Source organism: Ranitomeya imitator, chromosome 5 (genome assembly GCF_032444005.1).
Source record: "Ranitomeya imitator isolate aRanImi1 chromosome 5, aRanImi1.pri, whole genome shotgun sequence".
Lineage (NCBI taxonomy): Eukaryota > Metazoa > Chordata > Amphibia > Anura > Dendrobatidae > Ranitomeya > Ranitomeya imitator.
The window spans coordinates 1,334,914-1,359,787 of NC_091286.1; the positions used below are offsets into that span (position 1 = coordinate 1,334,914).

The 24,874-nt window shown below is 46.4% G+C and overlaps 1 protein-coding gene across 1 annotated transcript in view; it reads right to left on the minus strand.

Moving 5' to 3' along the window:
- Positions 1 to 24,874, minus strand: part of OTOG (otogelin) — a 563,613-nt gene that overhangs the window by 476,033 nt on the left and 62,706 nt on the right. The window contains exons 7-8 of the mRNA XM_069768186.1: positions 22,272 to 22,318; positions 20,924 to 21,069 (exon numbers count right to left, since the gene is read on the minus strand). Coding sequence (XP_069624287.1) covers positions 20,924 to 21,069; positions 22,272 to 22,318 — 193 coding nt within the window. The remainder of the gene's footprint in view (positions 1 to 20,923; positions 21,070 to 22,271; positions 22,319 to 24,874) is intronic.

Below are 24,874 nucleotides of genomic sequence, written 5' to 3' on the forward strand. Positions count from 1 at the left end.
TATCTATCTAGCTAGACTGGTCTCCTGTGCTCATCCTGGTTTCATTCTGTGTATGTCTTTTTCCTCTCCACTCACAGTCATTATTTGTGGGGGGCTAATCTATCCTTTGGGGATTTTCTCTGAGGCAAGATAGTTTTCCTGCTACTGTCTTCAGGGGTAGTTAGCTCTTAGGCGGTGACGAGATGCCTAGGGAGAGTTAGGAGCATTCCACGGCTGCTTCTAGTGTTGTGTTGTGCTTAGGGTCTGCGGTCAGTACAGTTACCGCTTCCCTCAGAGCTCGTTCCATGTTGCTCCTAGACCACCGCATCATAACAGTACAAGTGGCCAAAAATGAATTAATTGCATCTCAAAAGAAGGAAAAGAAAGTTCTGAACCATTTTTTTTTCTGTGTTCTAGTTTGCCTTTTTTTTTTCCTCTTGATATCTGGGTGGTTCAGGATATATGCTTTGGCATGGATGTTCAAGGTTTGTTTTCTCGTGTGGATCAACTTGCTGCAAGAGTACAGAGTATCCAGGACTATGTTGTCCAGACTCCGGCTTTAGAGCCTAGAATTCCTACTCCGGATTTGTTTTTTTGGGGACAGATCCAAGTTTTTGAACTTTAAAAATAACTGCAGATTGTTTTTTGCTTTGAAACCCCGTTCTTCTGGTGATCCCATTCAACAGGTAAAAATCATCATATCCTTGCTGCGGGGTGATCCTCAAGACTGGGCTTTTTCTCTTGAAACAGGGGATCCGGCATTATTGAATGTTGATGCATTTTTTCAAGCGCTCGGATTATTGTACGACGAACCTAATTCTGTGGATCATGCAGAAAAAACCCTGTTAGCCCTGTGTCAAGGTCAGGAAGCGGCAGAATTATACTGCCAGAAATTTAGAAAATGGTCTGTGCTCACTAAATGGAATGAAGCGGGTCTGGCTACTATTTTCAAAAAGGGTCTTTCTGAAGCCCTCAAAGATGTTATGGTGGGCTTTCCTACGCCTGCCGGTTTGAGCGAATCTATGTCTCTAGTCATTCAGATCGATCGGCGTCTGCGCGAGCGCAAAGCTGTGCACCATATGGCAGTATCCTCTGAGCATAGTCCAGAACCTATGCAATGTGATAGGATTTTGACTAGAACAGAACGGCAGGAATTCAGACGTCAGAATAGGCTGTGTTTTTACTGTGGCGATTCGGCTCATGTTATCTCTGATTGCCCTAAGTGTACTAAGAGAGTCGCTAGGTCTGTTACCATTAGTACTATACAGCCTAAATTTCTCTTATCTGTAACCCTGATTTGCTCATTGTCGTCCTTTTCGGTCATGGCATTTGTGGATTCAGGCGCTGCCCTGAACTTAATGGACTTAGAATTCGCCAGGCGCTGTGGTTTCCCCTTGCAGCCTTTGCAAAGCCCTATTCCTTTGAGGGGTATTGATGCTACACCCCTGGCCAAGAATAAACCTCAGTACTGGACGCAGATGACTATGTACATGGCTCCAGCACATCAGGAAGATTGCAGTTTTCTGGTGTTGCATAACCTGCATGATGTTGTTGTACTGGGTTTCCCATGGTTACAGGAACATAATCCGTTGCTGGATTGGAAAACTATGTCGGTGACTAGTTGGGGTTGTCAAGGGGTACATAGTGACGTTCCTATGATGTCAATTTCCTCTTCCCCCTCTCCTGAGGTTCCTGAGTTTTTGTCGGATTTCCAGGATGTATTTGATGAGCCCAAGTCCAGTTCCCTTCCTCCACATAGGGACTGTGATTGTGCTATTAACTTGATTCCTGGTTGTAAGTTCCCTAAGGGCCGACTTTTCAATCTGTCTGTGCCAGAGCATGCCGCCATGCGGAGCTATGTTAAGGAATCTTTGGAGAAGGGGCATATTCGGCCCTCTTCGTCACCTTTGGGAGCGGGTTTCTTTTTTGTTGCTAAGAAGGATGGCTCCTTGAGACCCTGTATTGATTATCGTCTTCTTAATAAAATCACAGTCAAATTCCAATACCCCTTGCCCTTGCTTACGGATTTGATTGCTCAGATTAAGGGGGCTTGTTGGTTTACTAAGATTGACCTCCGAGGGGCATTTAATCTTGTTCGTATTAAACAGGGTGACGAATGGAAAACTGCATTTAATACGCCCGAAGGCCATTTTGAATATCTTGTGATGCCATTTGGGCTTTCTAATGCTCCATCTGTGTTCCAGTCTTTCATGCATGATATTTTCCGCAATTATCTTGATAAATTCATGGTCGTATATTTGGATGATATTTTGATTTTTTCCAATGATTGCGAGTCTTATGTGAAGCAGGTCAGGATGGTATTCCAGATCCTTCGTGATAATGCTTTGTTTGTGAAGGGGTCCAAGTGCCTATTCGGAGTTCAGAAGGTCTCTTTTTTGGGTTTTATTTTTTCTCCCTCGTCTATAGAAATGGATCCTGTTAAGGTCCAAGCTACTCATGACTGGATCAAACCAACATCTGTGAAGGGCCTTCAAAAATTTTTGGGCTTTGCTAATTTCTATCGCCGTTTCATTGCCAATTTTTCCAGTGTGGTTAAGCCCCTTACTGATTTGACAAAGAAAGGCGCTGATGTGACAAATTGGTCCTCAGAGGCTGTTGAGGCCTTTCAGGAGCTTAAACGTCGATTTACTTCTGCCCCTGTGTTGCGTCAGCCGGATGTGTCTCTTCCTTTTCAGGTTGAGGTTGACGCTTCTGAGATTGGGGCAGGGGCTGTTTTGTCTCAGAGGGAATCTGATGGTTCTTTGATGAAACCGTGTGCTTTTTTTTCCAGAAAGTTTTCGCCTGCGGAACGCAATTATGATGTCGGCAATCGGGAGTTGTTGGCTATGAAGTGGGCGTTTGAGGAGTGGCGACATTGGCTTGAGGGTGCTAAACACCGCGTTGTGGTCCTGACCGATCATAAGAATCTGATTTACCTCGAGTCGGCCAAGCGGCTGAATCCTAGACAGGCTCGATGGTCCCTGTTTTTCTCCCGTTTTGATTTTGTGGTCTCGTATCTTCTGGGATCTAAGAATGTTAAGGCTGATGCCCTCTCTAGGAGTTTTTCGCCTGATTCTCCTGGAGTCCTTGAGCCGGTTGGCATTCTTAAGGAGGGGGTGATTCTTTCTGCTATCTCCCCTGATTTGCGCCAGGTGCTTCAGGAATTTCAGGCTGATAGGCCTGACCGCTGTCCTGTGGGGAAGCTGTTTGTTCCTGATAGATGGACAAGTAAGGTAATTTCTGAGGTTTATTGTTCAGTGTTGGCTGGTCATCCTGGGATTTTTGGTACCAGAGATTTGGTTGCTAGGTCCTTTTGGTGGCCTTGCTTGTCGCGCGATGTGCGTGCTTTTGTGCAGTCCTGTGGGACTTGCGCCCGGGTCAAGCCTTGCTGTTCCCGCGCTAGTGGGTTGCTTTTGCCTTTGCCGGTCCCTGAGAGGCCCTGGACGCATATTTCCATGGATTTTATTTCAGATCTTCCTGTTTCCCAGAAGATGTCTGTTATCTGGGTTGTTTGTGACCGGTTCTCTAAAATGGTCCATCTGGTACCTTTGCCTAAATTGCCTTCCTCTTCTGATTTGGTTCCGTTGTTTTTTCAGCATGTGGTCCGTTTGCATGGCATTTCGGAGAATATTGTGTCTGACAGAGGTTCTCAGTTTGTCTCTAGGTTTTGGCGGGCCTTTTGTGCTAGGATGGGCATTGATTTGTCTTTTTCTTCGGCGTTTCATCCTCAGACTAATGGCCAAATTGAGCGAACTAATCAGACATTGGAGACCTATTTGAGATGCTTTGTGTCTGCTGATCAGGATGACTGGGTGGCTTTCTTGCCGTTGGCAGAGTTTGCCCTTAATAATCGGGCTAGTTCAGCTACTTTGGTTTCACCTTTCTTTTGTAATTTTGGTTTTCATCCTCGTTTTTCTTCTGGGCAGGTTGAGCCTTCTGATTGTCCTGGTGTTGATTCTGTGGTGGACAGGCTGCAGCAGATTTGGACTCATGTGGTGGACAATTTGACGTTGTCTCAGGAAAGGGCTCAATGTTTTGCTAACCGCCGTCGGTGTGTTGGTCCCCAGCTTCGTGTGGGGGATTTGGTTTGGTTGTCTTCTCGTCATGTTCCTATGAAGGTTTCCTCCCCTAAGTTTAAGCCTCGGTTTATTGGTCCTTATAAAATTTCTGAAATTATTAATCCGGTGTCTTTTCGTTTGGCTCTTCCAGCCTCTTTTGCCATTCATAATGTTTTACATAGATCTTTGTTACGGAGATATGTGGTGCCCGTTGTTCCCTCGGTTGACCCTCCTGCCCCGGTGATGGTTGAGGGGGAGTTGGAATATGAGGTTGAGAAAATTTTGGATTCTCGTTTTTCGAGGCGGAGGCTTCAGTATCTTGTCAAGTGGAATGGGTATGGCCAGGAGGATAATTCTTGGGTTGTTGCCTCCGATGTCCATGCTGCCGATTTGGTTCGTGCTTTTCATTTGGCTCGTCCTGATCGGCCTGGGGGCTCTGGTGAGGGTTCGGTGACCCCTCCTCAAGGGGGGGTACTGTTGTGAATTCTGCTCCTGGGCTCCCTCCGGTGGTTGTAAGTGGCACTTTTGCGAGTTCTGCTCTTGGGCTCCCTCTTGTGGTTTCAAGTGGTATGGCTGCTCCTTGGAGTTAGCTGTTGTCAGCTGCCTCCACTTATCTCCTCTCTCACCTATTTAAGCCTGGCTGTTCCTTCAGCTAGTGCCACTTGTAAATGGTTCCTGGTTGGATTCACATCTCTTTGGAGTTCCCTGTTATCCTGACCAGTTCTGCAAAGCTAAGTTTTTGCTTACTTTTTCTGTCCATAGCTTGTGGTCTTATCCATTCTGTGCTTTCTTTGTCCAGCATTATCAGTTTAAAGTATTTTCTGTCTTGCTGGAAGCTCTGGGAAGCAGAGTTACCCTCCACACCATTAGTCAGGTGTGGAGATTTCTTGTAAACTCTGCGTGGATTTTTGTAGTGTTTTATACTGACCGCACAGTATTCCATCCTGTCCTATCTATCAAGCTAGACTGGCCTCCTGTGCTCATCCTGGTTTCATTCTGTGTATGTCTTTTTCCTCTCCACTCACAGTCATTATTTGTGGGGGGTTAATTTATCCTTTGGGGATTTTCTCTGAGGCAAGATAGTTTTCCTGCTACTGTCTTCAGGGGTAGTTAGCTCTTAGGCTGTGACGAGATGCCTAGGGAGAGTTAGGAGCATTCCACGGCTGCTTCTAGTGTTGTGTTGTGCTTAGGGTCTGCGGTCAGTACAGTTACCACTTCCCTCAGAGCTCGTTCCATGTTGCTCCTAGACCACCGCATCATAACAGGTACACAGGCAGCAGTGGTGTTGTCAGCGGAGGCCGATTGTAATGAGTGTCTGACAGTTAGTACTCACAAAAAATAAATAGATGTTAATGTCTCGCAATACAACAAAACCAAAAAACAAAAGCGTGGTATACTTAGGTACAGAGGTGGGCTCCTCTGCTGAGTTTCAGACATAGTAATTTGGCGCTAAGTATTTACTCGTGTCAATATAGGACACTGACCCTGACTGTTTTAAGTACCATCATACATGTCAACACATTGGTATTGTCAGTGCCAGGCATTGAAGGATGTCAGCGCATAGACTAAACATTGGTGGAACTGTGAAAGATCATTTTGCAAGCGGTAGAGCACTGTTTGAGCTGGGGGGGGGGAACTCTTGTGGCCGGCGGTACAGGCCCAGGGCCCCTGATGTTACAACAGTGAGTCTGACGTTGGGTGCGCACCACCACCGCCAGAGACACTTTATTGTACTATGAGGGACCCAGTGGCAGTGCCGTCGACCAAAAGCGTGCACACCCACCTCTTCAAATGGCACTCTCACGGGTGCTTCCGCCAAGTGGCGAGACCACGGCCCCGTGGGGTGAGTTTGGCCATTTAGGGAGGTGTAAACATGTCATATGCTGGACAAACAGCTGCTGCAAATTACGAGATTGGAAAAGTCAGTCAGAGCAGTCCACAAGCAAGACCTTTTCATAGGAAAGCTAGGTGTCAGCTGGGCAAGGTGGGGCAAAAGAATTCGAAATCCAGTTGTGGTTCATTTTAATGAAGGTTAGATCATCAACATTTTGGGTAGCCAGACTAGTCCTTTTTTCGGTTAATATTGAACCTGCAGCACTGAATACTCTTTCTGATAGGACACTAGCTGCTGGCAAGCAAGCTCCTGCAATGCATATTCTGCCAATTCTGGCCAGGTGTCTAATTTGGATGCCCAGTAATCAAATGGGAATGACTGTTGAGGGAGAACGTCGATAAGGGATGAAAAATAGTTAGTAACCATACTGGACAATTGTTGTCTCCTGTCACTTTGAATTGATGCTGCAGTACCTGTCCTGTCTGCGGTCATAGCAAAATCACTCCACAACCTGGTCAGAAAACCCCTCTGTCCAACGCCACTTCTGATTTGTGCACCTCTAACACCTCTGGCCTGCTGACCCCTGCAGCTCGTGTGATATCGATCACCGGTGCTGTGTGCTGGGAATGCCTGAATCAAACGGTCAACAAGAGTTGATTGTTTGGTTGCTAATATTTGTTCCAGGTTTTCATGTGGCATAATATTTTGCAATTTGCCTTTATAGCGAGGATCAAGGAGGCAGGCCAACCAGTAATCGTCATCGGCCATCATTTTACAAATACGTGCGTCCTTTTTGAGGATACGTAAGGCATAATCCGCCATGTGGGCCAAAGTTCCAGTTGTCAAATCTGCGGTTGTGCTGGGTTGAGGGGCAGTTTCAGGCACATCTAAGTCACTTGTCTCCCTAAAAAAACCTGACCCCGGCCTTGCAACGCCACCAGTTGCTATTGGCCCCGGAGAAGCTTCCTCATTACAAAAATAATCATCCCCATCATCCTCCTCCTGTTCGCCCGCTACGTCGTCCTGTACACTGCCCTGACCAGACAATGGCTGACTGTCATCAAGGCTTTCCTCTTCCTCTGCTGCAGACGCCTGCTCCTTTATGTGCGTCAAACTTTGCATCAGCAGACGCATTAGGGGGATGCTCATGCTTATTATGGCGTTGTCTGCACTAACCAGCCGTGTGCATTCCTCAAAACACTGAAGGACTTGACACATGTCTTGTATCTTTGACCACTGCACACCTGACAACTCCATGTCTGCCATCCTATTGCCTGCCCGTGTATGTGTATCTTCCCACAAATACATAACAGCACGCCTCTGTTCGCACAGTTTCTGAAGCATGTGCAGTGTTGAGTTCCACCTTGTTGCAACGTCGATGATTAGGCGATGCTGGGGAAGGTTCAAAGACCGCTGATAGGTCTGCATACGGCTGGAGTTTACGGGGAAACGGCGGATATGCGAGCAAAGTCCGCGCACTTTGAGGAGCAGGTTGGATAACCCCGGATAACTTTTCAGGAAGCACTGCACCACCAGGTTTAAGGTGTGAGCCAGGCAAGGAATGTGTTTCAGTTGGGAAAGGGAGATGGCAGCCATGAAATTCCTTCCGTTATCACTCACTACCTTGCCTGCCTCAAGATCTACAGTGCCCAGCCACGACTGCGTTTCTTTCTGCAAGAACTCGGACAGAACTTCCGCGGGGTGTCTGTTGTCGCCCAAACACTTCATAGCCAATACAGCCTGCTGACGCTTGGCAGTAGCTGCCCCATAATGGGACACCTGGTGTGCAACAGTGGCAGCTGCGGATGGAGTGGTTGTGCGACTGCGGTCTGTGGACGAGCTCTCGCTTCTGCAGGAGGACGAGGAGGAGGGGGTGCGAACGGCTACAGCCAACTGTTTCCTAGACCATGGGCTAGGAAGAACTGTCCCAAAATTGCTGTCCCCTGTGGACCCTGCATCCACCACATTCACCCAGTGTGCCGTGATGGACACGTAACATCCCTGGCCATGCCTACTGGTCCATGCATCTGTTGTCAGGTGCACCTTTGTACTTACAGACTGCCTGATTGAATGGACGATGCGCTCTTTAACATGCTGGTGGAGGGCTGGGATGGCTTTTCTCGAAAAGAAGTGTCGACTGGGTAGCTCGTAGCGTGGTACAGCGTAGTCCATCAGGGCTTTGAAAGCTTTGCTTTCAACTAACCGGTAGGGCATCATCTCTAACGAGATTAGTCTAGCTATGTGGGCGTTCAAACCCTGTGTACGCGGATGCGAGGCTAAGTACTTCCTTTTTCTAACGAGAGTCTCATGTAGGGCGAGCTGGACTGGAGAGCTGGAGATCGTGGAACTAGCGGGGGTGCCGGTGGACATGGCAGACTGAGAGACGGTGGGAGATGGTATTGTTGCCGCCGGTGCCCTAGATGCAGTGTTTCCTACTACGAAACTGGTGATTCCCTGACCCTGACTGCTTTGGCCTGGCAACGAAACCTGCACAGATACTGCAGGTGGTGCGGAAAATGGTGGCCTTACAGTGACGGAAGGGATGTTGCGTTGCTGACTAGCTTCATTGGCCGAGGGTGCTACAACCTTAAGGGACGTTTGGTAGTTAGTCCAGGCTTGCAAATGCATTGTGGTTAAATGTCTATGCATGCAACTTGTATTTAGACTTTTCAGATTCTGACCTCTGCTTAAGGTAGTTGAACATTTTTGACAGATGACTTTGCGCTGATCAATTGGATGTTGTTTAAAAAAATGCCAGACTGCACTCTTTCTAGCATCGGATACCTTTTCAGGCATTGCAGACTGAGCTTTAAACGGATGGCCACGCTGTCCTCCAACAGGTTTTGGCTTTGCCACGCGTTTTGGGCCAGATACGGGCCCGGCAGATGGAACCTGTTGCGATGTTGATGCCTGCTGCGGCCCCTCCTCCTCTGCTTCAGAACTACTGCCGCCTGCACCCTGTTCCCCCAATGGCTGCCAATCGGGGTCAACAACTGGGTCATCTATAACCTCCTCTTCTATCTCGTGTGCAACTTCGTCTGTGTCACCGTGTAAGTCGGTGGTATAGCGTTCGTGACGGGGCACCATAGTCTCATCAGGGTCTGATTCTGGATCAGTACACTGCGAGGGCAATGTTGTGGTCTGAGTCAAAGGAACAGCATAGTAATCTGGCTGTGCATCAGTGCACTCCATGTCCGATTCAACTTGTAATGGGCATGGCCTGTTAACTGCTTCACTTTCTAAGCCAGGGACGGTATGTGTAAAGAGCTGCATGGAGTAACCCGTTGTGTCGCCTGCCGCATCCTTTTCTGTTGTTTTTGCTGAAGAGGACAAGGAAGCGACTTGTCCCTGACCGTGAACATCCACTAACGACGCGCTGCTTTTACATTTACCAGTTTCAGAAGAGGAGGCAAAAGAGCTAGAGGCTGAGTCAGCAAGGTAAGCCAAAACTTGCTCTTGCTGCTCCGGCTTTAAAAGCGGTTTTCCTACTCCCAGAAAAGGGAGCGTTCGAGGCCTTGTGTAGCCAGACGACGAACCTGGCTCCACAGCTCGAGACTTAGGTGCTATATTGTTTTTCCCACGACCACCTGATGCTCCACCACCACTACCATCATTACCAGCTGGCAATGAACGCCCACGGCCACGACCTCTTCCACCAGACTTCCTCATTGTTTTAAAAACGTAACCAAAGTAACGGTATTTGTTACTGTAAAACAACTTACAAGATGAACTCAAACTTCTGTAGGATTCAGATATCCCTTTATAGGTGGGTGAGACTGCAAGGAAAATCAGGCACAATGTTACACACTCGGTTTTCTGTGGCACCAAATGAGAGAGATGCCACACACGCAGGACTGTCACTGAAGCACAAATGCCAATATTAATCTCCCACTGTTTTTTTTTTTTTCAGGGAGAATTTAAAAACCAAAAACAGACACTAGGCTTTCTGTGGCCCACTATTTGAGAGAGATGGCACACAAGCACAAAAGGCCAATATTAATCTCCCACTGTTTATTTTTTTTCCAGGGAGAATTTAAAAAAAAAAAAAAAAAAAAACAGGGACTGTCCTACAATTACTATCTCCCTGCAGTAATCTCAGCCAGGTATGGCAGGCAGCAATAACAAGGAGTGGACTGCTGCACAAATTAAATCAAAAGTGTGGACAAACAAAAAAGATAGCTGTGCAGAAAGGAAGGAACAACAGGATCTGTGCTTTGAAAAAAGCAGTTGGTTTACACAGCGGCGTACACACAGCAATGCAGCTATCAGGGAGCCTTCTAGGGCAGCCCAATGAGCTACAGAGCTGATGAAAAAAAATGTAGCTTCCACTGTCCCTGCAAACAAAAGGTAGTGTTGGACAGTGGAAATCGCTACAGCACAAGCGGTTTGGGGGTTAATGGACCCTGCCTAACTATATCCCTGCTTCTGACGAAGCGGCAGCAACCTCTCCCTATGCTCAGATCAGCAGCAGTAAGATGGCGGTCGGCGGGAACGCCCCTTTATAGCCCCTGTGACGCCGCAGACAGCAAGCCAATCACTGCAATGCCCTTCTGTAAGATGGTGGGGACCAGGACCTATGTCATCACGCTGCCCACACTCTGCGTCCACCTTCATTGGATGAGAAATGGCGCTTTTCGCGTCATTGAAACGCGACTTTGGCGCGAAAGTCGCGTACCGCATGGCCGACCCCACACAGGGATCGGGTCGGGTTTCATGAAACCCGACTGTGCCAAAAGTCGGCGATGACCGATCCACTTCGCTCAACCCTAACCGTGACCAAACGTCAAACCATGTCCCTGTCCAGAATGTGACCAGTCGTCCCTACAATAATGGGTTAGATGTCAGTAGATGTCATGCTGTCAGTGCTGAGCATTAAGATTGAATAGATTTTTTGATGTGCACAATTTTTTGTGTTTTGTGACCTCCAAACCATGCAATTCTAAACTCTGTTCCTCCCGCTCATGGCTGGCAGAACATACACTGTTCAGTTTCATAAGTCCATGCACACGACTATACTTGTTGTTCGGGTTCTCCTGAGCACGCTCAGGTAGTCTCTGAGTATTTGTGAGTGCTCGGAAATTTAGTTTTCGTCAATGCAGCTGCATGATTTTGCTGCATGATTTCCCTAGCAACCAGGCAATCCCCACATGTACTCAGGCTGGTTAGCAGCTGTAAATCATGCAGCTGCGTCAACAAAAACTAAATCTCCGAGCACTCACAAATACTCGGAGACTACCCGAGCGTGCTCAGGAGAACCCGAACAACAAGTATACTCGCTCATCACTAGTGATCTCTGGAAGGACAGAGCCAGCCGTTACACTTTCCTCACATTAGTTTAGTCTGCTCCTGTAAGCTTGGAAGTTGTAGAAGATTCTAAATTCAGCTCATCGAAAATCTTTTGGAAGGCCATCAGGAAGGCCTGCAAGTCCGAGATCACAGAATCCCCTCTCCCACAAGGGGTTGAGCCATGCCAGAGCATCTTCTGCTAGGAAGAACATCAAGAATGCCACCTTAACCCAATCAAATTGATGACCAAAAAATTCAAAGTGCAGCATGCACTGCTTTGGGAACCCACAGCACTACTTCACATCACCATAGTACTGTGGCGGACGAAGACAGGATGAATTCTTTTCCAGGAGCATAACTTGCAGGTCGAGTATACACAGCAGCAGGGACTGCACTGTTGATTTAGAATCATCCAGCAACTATAGGGGTTAAAATGGTTATAGCATACAGGGAGTGGTTAGCTCAGCCCCCGGGAATGCTGGGAAAGTTGTTATTTTGCCCTGGACATCCAAAAGTATGGTGTATGTTAGGCTACTTTCACACTAGCGTCGTACGACGCACGTCGCAATGCGTTGTTTTGGTGAAAAAATGCATCCTGCAAAGTTGGCTGCAGGATGCGTTTTTCCCCATAGACTAACATTAGTGACGCATTGCCACACGTCGCAACAGTCGTGCGACGGTTGCGTCGTGTTGTGGCGGACCATCGGAACAAAAAACGTTACATGTAATGTTTTTTTGTGCGTTGTGTCCACCATTTCCGACTGCGCATGCGCGGCCGGAACTCCGCCCCCTCCTCCCCGCGACTCACAATGGGACAGCGGATGCATTGTAATAATGCATCCGCTGCCACCGTTATGCTGCGTTGTCACAGGATGCGTCGGTATGTCAGCCCGACGCACTGCCACGGGCCGACGCTAGTGTGAAAGTAGCCTTAGAGAGTCTCCCATCAGACGAGCTGTATAGACTAGTTCTTCCTGGGAAGCAGTTGCTGTAATCATAGAAGCAGTCATGACAGCCAGGAGAATCTTTATTACCTCAAGATAGAAGTCAGAGAGCTAAAGCACCAGACTCATCCCCATCCCCCACCTCACTGTATAAGAAAGGTAAGTTCTGCTTAGGTTAAGACACTGTGTGAAGAGAAGTTATCTGTAAAGACACTTTCATATATGTTGATGAATAAACCAGGGAATTGCTGTGGATATGGTCCACGCTGATGAATAATGTAGGTTCAGACGTATTTCACATAAGGAATGGCGGTTTATTTAACACGTTTCATTGTCTAAATGACTTCATCAGGAAACTACCACATGGACCATATCCACAGCAATTCCATGGTTTATCTATAATACGGTCACTGGCTGACCCATGGATCTGCTGCCGCTGACATTTCTACATGCTTTACCAAAGCTTGTATAGGGATAATATAATCTGAGTTCATGCATAAATTTTCCATCAGATAAGACCCTATTTGCTCCAATTTCTCCAGCAGTTTATCTTTGATATATGTTGATGAAGCATTACATGAAGAGAAGTGATCCTGTGTGATGAAAAGAAGCTTGAATGAAACCCCCATGATCAGCTTCAGCTCAGATCTGTGTCATAAACCATTACCTCCATGTTTCCTTTGTATCGTCTTTATATACTGAGTGGCGTGCGTGCAACATTGGTGGCCCATACAGGGAATCCAAAGAGGGAATAAGACTGTGATTGCGCGGATGCACAGCTATTGAAATATACAACCGCATCTCAACTCTGCTACACTAATTAAAGGGACCAGCACTGTAAAAGCACAATAGCAGAGCCAGCAGCTACGGATGTGGAAACATGGATTAGCAATGTCAGCGAGTTGCTTCTGCAGTTAACCTATGAGGGTTTGAGTCCGGTAGAAGGACAAGTAAAGATGGAAGAAGAACAGATCTGTAAAACAGGAACCCGCAGACATCTCTTAACAGCCATTAACTGATGGATGAATTGGGAGAGAGAGAAGATAAGGACGTCATGGGACATATCTGCAAGAACTAACACCGCGGAGGATGAAGGATGGAGGGAAGGTGCCAATCAGCAAGAAAGGGAAAGAAAGACAGAATTGCAAGAAATTCATTGCTATGAGGGCAGCCATGCAGGACTCTGCCAGAACTCCAGAACTAGTGGCAGACTGACAGAACCTCTAGCTTACCTTGGTTAGGTAAACCAGGAAGGCAGACCTCACTAGCACTGCAAGTCACCATAAGGAAAGATTTTAATATCCTCGGACAGATTGAAGATTGTGAACAGAAGAAACGGTCTTATAAAAGTTTATGGACTAGATTGACACAAAATTGGCTACCAGCCAGACAAGATCGTCAAGGGGGTTGTGAAAGCTATCAGCCCAGGACTGAACCTCAAAGTATGCTGGAAATGAAGAGTCACTTGACATTACCACAACTGAAGATGATTTTAAAGGGTCATTATAAAGAAGAAAGCACTTCAGAACTGTTCCTCCGACTCTAACATCTCACAGGACCACAAGGAGTCTCCCCAAAGTTTCTTGTTCAGAGTAATTGAGTTTAAAGACAGACTGTTGTTTGCATCCCATGATGTAGAGGTTGAGGAAAGGGGTTAATGAGCAAAGACAACAAGTTGCAGCAGAAATAGTACCTAAAAAATCCTAGCATTCTGGATGAAGTTTAATTGAAAAGGTGAATGAGGCAGCCAGTTTGGAGTCAGAGTGTGAACTCCTCTATTTTGGAAGTCATTGGAAGTCAACAAACTGGCTAGCCTGGACAATGTGTAATCAACATATCAGCAAATATCATTGTATCATCACTGTCACAGAGTTACCGCGACAGAGCAGTACCAGAAGACCGCAGCATCTGATGGCTCCTGCTTCACCGCTGAGAAGAAGCATTTCTCCGATGTATTAAATGTGTTTGTTTTCTTTCAGCAGGACAGGGGTTAATCGGCCATGTGGAATTCCCTGCTTTCAGCTGTGCTCGGTTAGTCACTCCTCTCTCCAATAAAAGCTAGGCCTTCTGGCCAGATCCTTGTCTGAGTTAGCACTTGCTAGATAGACCTGGAGAGTGAGGAGCTGGTGTTTGGAGAGCTGGAGGAGTTTGTTGTGCGACTGTTGCTTGGTTTGTACGCTTGGAAATTCCTCAGCCTTACCTGCTTTATTTTCTTCCCCCGTCCTTCACACCCTGGCGAATACCTCTGTTATTTGTGAGAGTATATTTGTGTGAGTGGAATTTTCTTTTACCCTTGTCTTTGCTCCCCCGTCTGTCGGGTTGGTGTACTGTGGTACACAGTAGCGCCTCTCTTCCCCGGGTGGGGGAAGGGGACAGACGCAGGGTTGCAATTAGGAAACAGGGCAAGGGCGGAGGCCCCGGCATCCTCGCCATCTGAGGTATCCTGGAGAACAGGGCGCCCCCTAGTGCTACGGCCAGGAAAGGTGCCCCTGGTCCCAGTTTACTTGCCAGTCCTATCGTGACAATGACCCTGTCATCCAGGATAAGAGCACAATGTTACAACAATTTGTCATAGTAACATAGTTATTAAGGATGAAGGAAGACATTAAGTCCATCTAGTTCACCCCATAGCCTAACCTAACATGCCCTAATGTTGATCCAGAGGAAGGCAAAAAAAAACCATGTGGCAAAGAGTAAGCTCCACATTGGGGAAAAAAATTCCTTCCCGACTCCACATACGGCAATCAGACTAGTTCCCTGGATCAACGCCCTATCAAGGAATCTAGTGTATATACCCTGTAACATTATACTTTTCCAGAAAGGTATCCAGTCCCCTCTTAAATTTAAGTAATGAATCACTCATTACAACATCATACGGCAGAGAGTTCCATAGTCTCACTGCTCTTACAGTAAAGAATCCGCGTCTGTTATTATGCTTAAACCTTTTTTCCTCCAAACGCAGAGGATGCCCTCTTGTCCCTGTCTCCGGTCTATGATTAAAAAGATCATGAGAAAGGTCTTTGTACTGTCCCCTCATATTTATACATTAAAATAAGATCACCCCTTAGTCTTCGTTTTTCCAAACTAAATAGCCCCAAGTGTAATAACCTATCTTGGTATTGCAGACCCCCCAGTCCTCTAATAACCTTGGTCGCTCTTCTCTGCACCCGCTCCTGTTCAGCTATGTCTTTCTTATACACCGGAGACCAGAACTGTGCACAGTATTCTAAGTGTGGTCGAACTAGTGACTTGTATAGAGGTAAAATTATATTCTCCTCATGAGCATCTATGCCTCTTTTAATGCATCCCATTATTTTATTTGCCTTTGTAGCAGCTGCCTGACACTGGCCACTGAATATGAGTTTGTCATCCACCCATACACCCAGGTCTTTTTCATTGACGGTTTTGCCCAGAGTTTTAGAATTAAGCACATAATTATACATCTTATTACTTCTACCCAAGTGCATGACCTTACATTTATCCCCATTAAAGCTCATTTGCCATTTATCAGCCCAAGCTTCTGGTTTACATAAATCATCCTGTAATATAAAATTGTCCTCCCCTGTATTGATTACCCTGCAGAGTTTAGTGTCATCTGCAAATATTGAAATTCTGCTCTGAATGCCCCCTACAAGGTCATTAATAAATGTTAAAAAAAAGAGGGCCCAATACTGACCCCTGTGGTACCCCCACTGCTAACCGCGACCCAGTCCGAGTGTGCTCCATTAATAACCACCCTTTGTTTCCTACCCCTGAGCCAGCTCTCAACCCACTTGTACATATTTTCCCCTATCCCCATTATTCTCATTTTATGGATCAACCTTTTGTGTGGCACCGTATCAAAAGCTTTTGAAAAGTCCATATACACTACGTCCACTGGGTTCCCTTGGTCCAATCCGGAACTTACCTCTTCATAGAAACTGATCAAATTAGTCTGACATGAACGGTCCCTAGTAAACCCGTGCTGATACTGGGTCATGAGGTTATTCCTCTTCAGATACTCCAGTATAGCATCCCTTAGAATGCCCTCCAGGATTTTACCCACAGTAGAGGTTAAGCTTACTGGCCGATAATTTCCGAGTTCAGTTTTTGTTCCCTTTTTGAATATTGGCACCACATTTGCTATACGCCAGTCCTGTGGTACAGACCCTGTTATTATGGAGTCTTTAAAGATTAATAATAATGGTCTATCAATGACTGTACTTAATTCCTGCAGTACTCGAGGGTGTATCCCATCCGGGCCCGGAGATTTGTCAATTTTAGTGATTTTTAGACGCCGCAGCACTCCCTGCTGAGTTAAGCAGGTGACATTTAATTGGGAATTTTTATCACTAGTCATTTTGTCGCCATGGGATTTTCTTGTGTAAATACTGATGAAAAAAGTCATTTAGCATATTGGCTTTTTCCTCATCCTCATCCACCATTTCACCCAGACTATTTTTAAGGGGGCCAACACTATCATTTTTTAGTTTCTTACTATTTATGTAGTTAAATAATATTTTGGGATTATTTTTACTCTCTCTGGCAATGAGTCTCTCTGTCTCAATCTTTGCTGCCTTGATTTGCTTTTTACAGAATTTATTTAATTTTTTGTATTTATTTAATGCCTCCTCACTACCTACTTCCTTTAATTCTCTATATTCTTTCTTTTTGTTACTTATTGCGCCCCTTACAGCTCTATTTAGCCATATTGGTTTCCTCCTATTTCTAGTATGTTTATTCCCATACGGTATATACTGTGCACAGGTCCTATCCATGATGCTAATAAACGTCTCCCATTTTCTTTGTGCATTTTTGTGTCTCAGGATATCGTCCCAGTTAATTGCACCAAGATCCTCTCTCATCCGTTGGAAATTTGCCCTCCTGAAGTTTAGTGTCCTTGTCGCCCCTCTATTACACATCTTTTTAAAGGATACATGAAAACTTATTATTTTGTGATCACTATTTCCCAAGTAACCCCCAACCCTTATATTTGCTATGCGGTCTGGCCTGTTGGTTAATATTAGGTCTAGCAGTGCCCCCCTTCTTGTTGGGTCCTGAACCAGTTGTCAGAGGTAATTGTCTCTCATAGTTGTCAAAAACCGATCACCTTTGCTGGAACTGCAGGTTTCTGTTCCCCAATCTATTTGTCAACTTATAAGTCAATATTCCAGGCTTACACAAACAAAAGTCTGTTTTCTTGACCAACCAGAAAGAAACAAATTCAAAAGTCAAAATATAGATAACAGTCAAATCCTCCTGGCTTGCTGAAAATAGTCATCTGGTTAATTAACATACAATGCTGTGTCCTCACAGTAATGCTCCGAAGTCAGAATACCAGGAGGATAGCAGATCAGAGTAGAAGGAGTTAAACAGACTGATTGTCAGAACGAGGTCCAAGGTCAGGCAAAGAAAGATCAACATACAAAATGCTAGGCATAGAGGAACAAACCACACTTAGGCCCCTTTCACACACCAGTTGTATGCTATCAGTCGCAATCCGTCAAATTTTGAAAAAAACGGATCCAAAACGGATCCTGCGACTGATGCTGCCGAATCCGTTTTTTTCTCATAGACTTGTGTTCGCGACGGATTGCAACGGATGGCCTCACGTTCGCTGGATCTGTCAAAAATTGTTTGGCGGCAGGAGACAACAGACAATGTTTTTTTGTCTCAGTCATTCCGTCGCCGTCCGTCGTTTGTTAGAATGGAAGCCTATTGCGCCAGATCCGTCAAATGATGGAATCCGGCGAAGGATTCCATTTTGTTTTAACGGAGCATGCTCTGATTTATTTAGCTAGCCCCCCTAGTCGGATTCATCGAAAAAACGGATCCGTCGCATCAGTTTTCCACAATCTGTCGTTGAGCCAACCGATTGTGACTGACAGCAAAAAACTGATGTGTGAAAGGGGCCTTAGCTGAATGAATGTCTGGCAGTGGTCTGCGAGAAACAGCTCAGTTAAGTAGCATGGCAATCACCTGTGATAATGAACACTTGGAGACAGCCAGGCCTCCCAGTCTTAGATTGGATAGCCAGACATTCATTCAGCTAAGGCCCCATAATGCGATATTGACCATTTCTTTTGGCGCAGGATGGAGACTGATGCGATATTGGCCATATCTTTTGGCGCAGGATGGACACTGATGCGATATTGACCATATCTTTTAGCGCAGGATGGACACTGATGCGATATTGACCATATCTTTTGGCGCAGGATGGAGACTGATGCGACATTGACCATATCTTTTAGCGCAGGATGGACACTGATGCGATACTGACCATATCTTTTGGCGCAGGATGGAGACTGATGCGAGCTTGGCCATATCTTTTGGTGCAGGATGGACACTGATGCGATATTGACCATATCTTTTAGCGCAGGATGGACACTGATGCGATATTGACCATATCTTTTGGCGCAGGATGGAGACTGATGCGACATTGACCATATCTTTTAGCGCAGGATGGACACTGATGCGATACTGACCATATCTTTTGGCGCAGGATGGAGACTGATGCGAGCTTGGCCATATCTTTTGGCGCAGGATGGACACTGATGCGATATTGACCATATCTTTTAGCGCAGGATGGACACTGATGCGATATTGACCATATCTTTTGGCGCAGGATGGAGACTGATGCGACATTGACCATATCTTTTAGCGCAGGATGGACACTGTTGTGAATTCTGTTGTCGGGCTCCCTCCTGTGGTCATGAATGGTACTTCGGCTGGTTCTGTCCATGGACTTCCTCTGGTGGGTGTTTCTGAGTTTCCTTCCACAGGTGACGAGGTTAGTTCGTTAGTGGGCTGCTCTATTTAACTCCACTTAGATCTTTGCTCCTGGCCACCTGTCAATGTTCCAGTATTGGTCTAGTTCACTCCTGGATCGTTCTTGTGACCTGTCTTCCCTGCAGAAGCTAAGTTCCAGCTTGTATTTCTTTGGTTTGCTATTTTTATGTCCAGCTTGCTATTTTTTGGTGCAGGATGGACACTGATGCGACATTGACCATATCTTTTGGCGCAGGATGGAGACTGATGCGATATTGGCCATATCTTTTGGCGCAGGATGGACACTGATGCGATATTGGCCATATCTTTTGGTGCAGGATGGACACTGATGAGATATTCGCCACATCTTTTGGTGCAGGATGGACACTGATGCGATATTGGCCATATCTTTTGGTGCAGGATGGACACTGATGCGATATTGACCATATCTTTTGGCGCAGGATGGACACTGATGCAATATTGACCATATCTTTTGGCGCAGGATGGACACTGATGCGATATTGACCATATGTTTTGGTGCAGGATGGACACTGACGCGATATTGACCATATGTTTTGGTGCAGGATGGACACTGATGCGATATTGACCGTGTGTTTTGGTGCAGGATGGACACTGATGCGATATTGGCCGTATGTTTTGGCGGACACTTATCGTCAGTTGAACAGAAGAAATTCTAGATGAGGATAATTCGGCATCTCGATGAATTAATCCTTTCATATCCTTCTCTCTACAGAACATCTTAGATGAAGTATTCTCTTTATCTGAGCACATAGCCGCGGCTGCTGACACCGAACACTGTGCCGCTTATTCTCCTGCCAGAAAGCGCTTTAGTAAAATTTCCAATAATTCGGAGGCCACTTATATCTCGCTGATGGCTTGTGTCAGCAGCTCAGAGCAGCAGAATAACTGGAGCTTTGTGATCCGTCCAGCAATCTCCTCGCTCCCTCCACTTCTCTCCAATCCTCCTGAATGGAATGAAGCCCAGACACAGAATGTGGGCGACATCCACACAGCAACATTGTCCATGAGGGGCGACCTATCAGCCGGTAATTGGCGGTATCTGTGGGTGACATCATGTGAGTGCCAGACTGAAGATCAATGAGGAGAAGCCGCCCTGTCATGATCCCAATGGCAGGGGATCACAAAAGGACAAGCACAAAAAACAAAACAAGCTCTAGGGTGATGGAAACTGAGCTGACCGCGATCCTGAACCTAAACACACAACTAGCTGTAGCCGGGGAACGTGCCTACGATGATCCTAGATGTCTCGCTCCAGCCGAAGGACTAACTTCCCCTATTAGAAGAAACACAGACCTCTCTTGCCTCCAGAGAACACCCCACAGAAATAGCAGCCCCCCACATGTAATGACGGTGAAATGAGAGGAAAGCACATACGTAGTTATGAAAACAGATTCAGCAAAATGAGGCCCGCTAAAGCTAGATAGCAGAGGATACAAAAGTGAACTGCGCGGTCAGCGAAAAACCCTACAAAAAACCATCCTGAAATTACTTGAACTCATGTGCCAACTCATGGAACATGAGGAGTAATATCAGCCCACTAGAGCAACCAGCAAAAAGGAATCACATATCTGCAAGCTGGACTAAGACAAAAATTAAGCAAAACGTGGAACAGGAAAATCAAAAACTTAGCTTGTCCTGAAGATTTACAGAAGCGGGAAGCAGAGGTAACAAGACACACTGATTACATTGATAGCCGGCGAGGAAATGACAAGAAAGCCAGGTTAAATAGGAAACTCCCATAACCTGATGGAACAGGTGGACACCAGAGACCGCAGAAAACACAAGTCACCCAGTACCATCTGTAACCACCAGAGGGAGCCCAAAAACAGAATCCACAACACCGCCCCACTTGGGATGCAGATGTATCTTGTAACCATGGAGATTGGAGGACAATATGTCTGCAGCAGGGATAGCTGACCCAACACCAGGTCTTATCCCAGGCCCTGCACCTCCAGTGACTGCACCCCAGGCACCATTGCGATATATCGGGAAGGCACAGGGCAGAAATATAATAATCAGCTGTAATAACTCACCGCTCCACAGGGGGCGACGTTCAGAGACACAGAGAAAACTCCAGACGGCAAGCTCTTCGCCAGAATGTACTGACACGAGGCCACGAACGTGTATTTACGGCCATCAAATGTCTCAACATGAAAGTCTCCGGTGACTGAGCACTCCGCTGCAAAGAGAACCGAGGAGGAAGGATCAGGGGCAGCAGAGGATGGGAGTTGTAGTGACTATCATCATGTACAGAGGAGGGGACTGGTGGCAGCTCTCATCATGTACAGAGGAGGATGGGAGTAGTGGAAGCTCTCATCGTGTACAGAGGAGGATGGGAGTAGTGGAAGCTCTCATCGTGTACAGAGGAGGATGGGAGTAGCGGAAGATCTCATCGTGTACAGAGGAGGATGGGAGTAGCGGAAGATCTCATCGTGTACAGAGGAGGATGGGAGTAGCGGAAGCTCTCATGTACAGAGGAGGATGGGAGTAGCGGAAGCTCTCATCGTGTACAGAGGAGGATGGGAGTAGCGGAAGATCTCATCGTGTACAGAGGAGGATGGGAGTAGCGGAAGATCTCATCGTGTACAGAGGAGGATGGGAGTAGCGGAAGATCTCATCGTGTACAGAGGAGGATGGGAGTAGCGGAAGCTCTCATGTACAGAGGAGGATGGGAGTAGCGGAAGCTCTCATCGTGTACAGAGGAGGATGGGAGTAGCGGAAGATCTCATCGTGTACATAGGAGGATGGGAGCAGTGGAAGATCTCATCGTGTACAGAGGAGGATGGGAGTAGTGGAAGCTCTCATCGTGTACAGAGGAGGATGGGAGTAGCGGAAGATCTCATCGTGTACAGAGGAGGATGGGAGTAGCGGAAGATCTAATCATGTACAGAGGAGGATGGGAGTAGCAGAAGCTCTCATCGTGTACAGTGGAGGATGGGAGTAGCGGAAGCTCTCATCGTGTACAGAGGAGGATGGGAGTAGCGGAAGATCTCATTGTGTACATAGGAGGATGGGAGCAGTGGAAGATCTCATCGTGTACAGAGGAAGATGGGAGTAGTGGAAGCTCTCATCGTGTACAGAGGAGGATGGGAGTAGCGGAAGATCTCATTGTGTACAGAGGAGGATGGGAGTAGCGGAAGATCTCATCGTGTACAGAGGAGGATGGGAGTAGTGGAAGCTCTCATCGTGTACAGAGGAGGATGGGAGTAGCGGAAGCTCTCATCGTGTACAGTGGAGGATGGGAGTAGCGGAAGCTCTCATGAACAATGGAGGTAACTGGAGAAAAATGTGAAGATCTTATGTGAAGCCAGAAAAAAACAGTAAACAGCAGGAGCCTCAGTCCTCAGTACTATAGGGGTCCGTGGGGTCTTCTGTACTCACCGGGGCAGGTCACGTCCGTGCAAATCCATCGCCCTCCAGAGCAAGTGCTACGGAAAGAAGAAAAGCAATCAGAGCAAAGGAGGAGGCAAAGGAGGAGGCGACCAGTGTTCAGCACCCATCATATCATACATAACTCCATCCCATCACACATATGCCCATCATATCATACATAAAACCCTGTCCCATCATACATCTGCCCTTCATATCTTACTTAGCCCCGTCCCATCATACATCTGCCCTTCATATCTTACATAAAACCCCATCCCATCATACATCTGCCCATTATATCATACATAAAACCCTGTCCCATCATACATCTGCCCAACATATCATACATAGCCCCATCTCATCATAAATCTGCCCATCATATCATACATAACCCCACCCATCATACATCTGCTTATCATATCATACATAACCCCGTCCCATCATACATCTGCCCATCATATCTTACATAGCCACATCTCATCATACATTTGACCAACATATCATACATAACCACGCTCCCCATCATACATCTGCCCACCATATCATACATAACCACGCTCCCCATCATACATCTGCCCATCATATCATACATAACCACGCTATCCATCATACATCTGCCCATCATATCATACATAACCACGCTCTCCATCATACATCTGCCCATCATATCATACATAACCACGCTCTCCATCATACATCTGCCCATCATATCATACATAAACACACTCCCCATCATACATCTGCCTACCATATCATACATAACCACGCTCTCCATCATACATCTGCCCATCATATCATACATAAACACACTCCCCATCATACATCTGCCCATCATATCATACATAACCACACTCTCCATCATACATCTGCCCATCATATCATACATAACCACACTCCCCATCATACATCTGCCCACCATATCATACATAACCACGCTCTCCATCATACATCTGCCCACCATATCATACATAACCACACTCCCCATCATACATCTGCCCATCATATCATACATAACCACGCTCTCCATCACACATCTGTCCACCATATCATACATAACCACACTCTCCATCATACATCTGCCCATCATATCATACATAATCCCATCATACATCTGCCCACGATATCATACATAACCACGCTCTCCATCATACATCTGCCCACCATATCATACATAACCACGCTCTCCATCATACATCTGCCCATCATATCATACACAACCACGCTCTCCATCATACATCTGCCCACCATATCATACATAACCATGCTCTCCATCATACATCTGCCAACCATATCATACATAACCACGCTCTCCATCATACATCTGCCCACCATATCATACATAACCACGCTCTCCATCATACATCTGCCCACCACATCATACATAACCACTCTCCATCATACATCTGCCCATCATATCATACATAACCATGCTCTCCATCATACATCTGCCCACCATATCATACATAACCACGCTCTCCATCATACATCTGCCCACCACATCATACATAACCACGCTCTCCATCATACATCTGCCCATCATATCATACATAACCACGCTCTCCATCATACATCTGACGATCATATCGTACATAACGATCCAAGAGCAACATATACAAAGAAGAAAATGTGGAGCTCACCAGCTTGTGCTGCGATAAAAAGTCCTTTATTGCGCCATAGCGTGGACTGAGGAGATCATAATAACAGCTGCAGGAAGAAGCGAGGGTGCAAGGTGACCGAGGACGACGGCCGTTTCGCGCAGACTGTGCTTCAACGGGTCCTGCAGCTGTTATTATGATGTCCTCAGTCCACGCAATAAAGGACTTTTTATCGCAGCACAAGCTGGTGAGCGCCACATTTTCTTCTTTCTTTGTATATGTTGCTCTTGGACTGCTGATCAATGTTGAGCACCACAAAGCCAGTGCAAGATGCCACCTGATATTGTACAGGGAACTTCTGCTTCTGCAGCCACAGAAAACTGCAGGTGTAACCTAGTGCCATTCTACTTTTCTCTATGAAATTCATCATACATAACCGTGTCCCATCATACATCTGCCCTTAATATCATACATAACCACGCTCTCCATCATATACACTGCTCAAAAAAATAAAGGGAACACTTAAACAGAATCTAGCTCCAAGTAAATCAAACTGTCCACTTAGGAAGCAACACTGATTGACAATCAATTTCACATGCTGCTGTGCAAATGGAATAGACAACAGATGGAAATTATTGGCAATTATCAGGACCCCCTCAATAAAGGAGTGGTTCTGCAGGTGGGGACCACCGAACACATCTCGGTACCAATGCTTTCTGGCTGATGTTTTGGTCACTTTTGAATGTTGGTTGTGCTTTCACACTCGTAGTAGCATGAGACAGACTCTACAACCCACACAAGTGGCTCAGGTAGTGCAGCTCATCCAGGATGGCACATCAATGCGAGCTGTGGCAAGAAGGTTTGCTGTCTGTCAGCATAGTGTACAGAGGCTGGAGGCGCTACCAGGAGACGTGGAGGGGGCCGTAGGAGGGCAACAACCCAGCAGCAGGACCGCTACCTCCACCTTTGTGCAAGGAGATAGAGGAGGAGCACTGCCAGAGCCCTGCAAAATGACCTCCA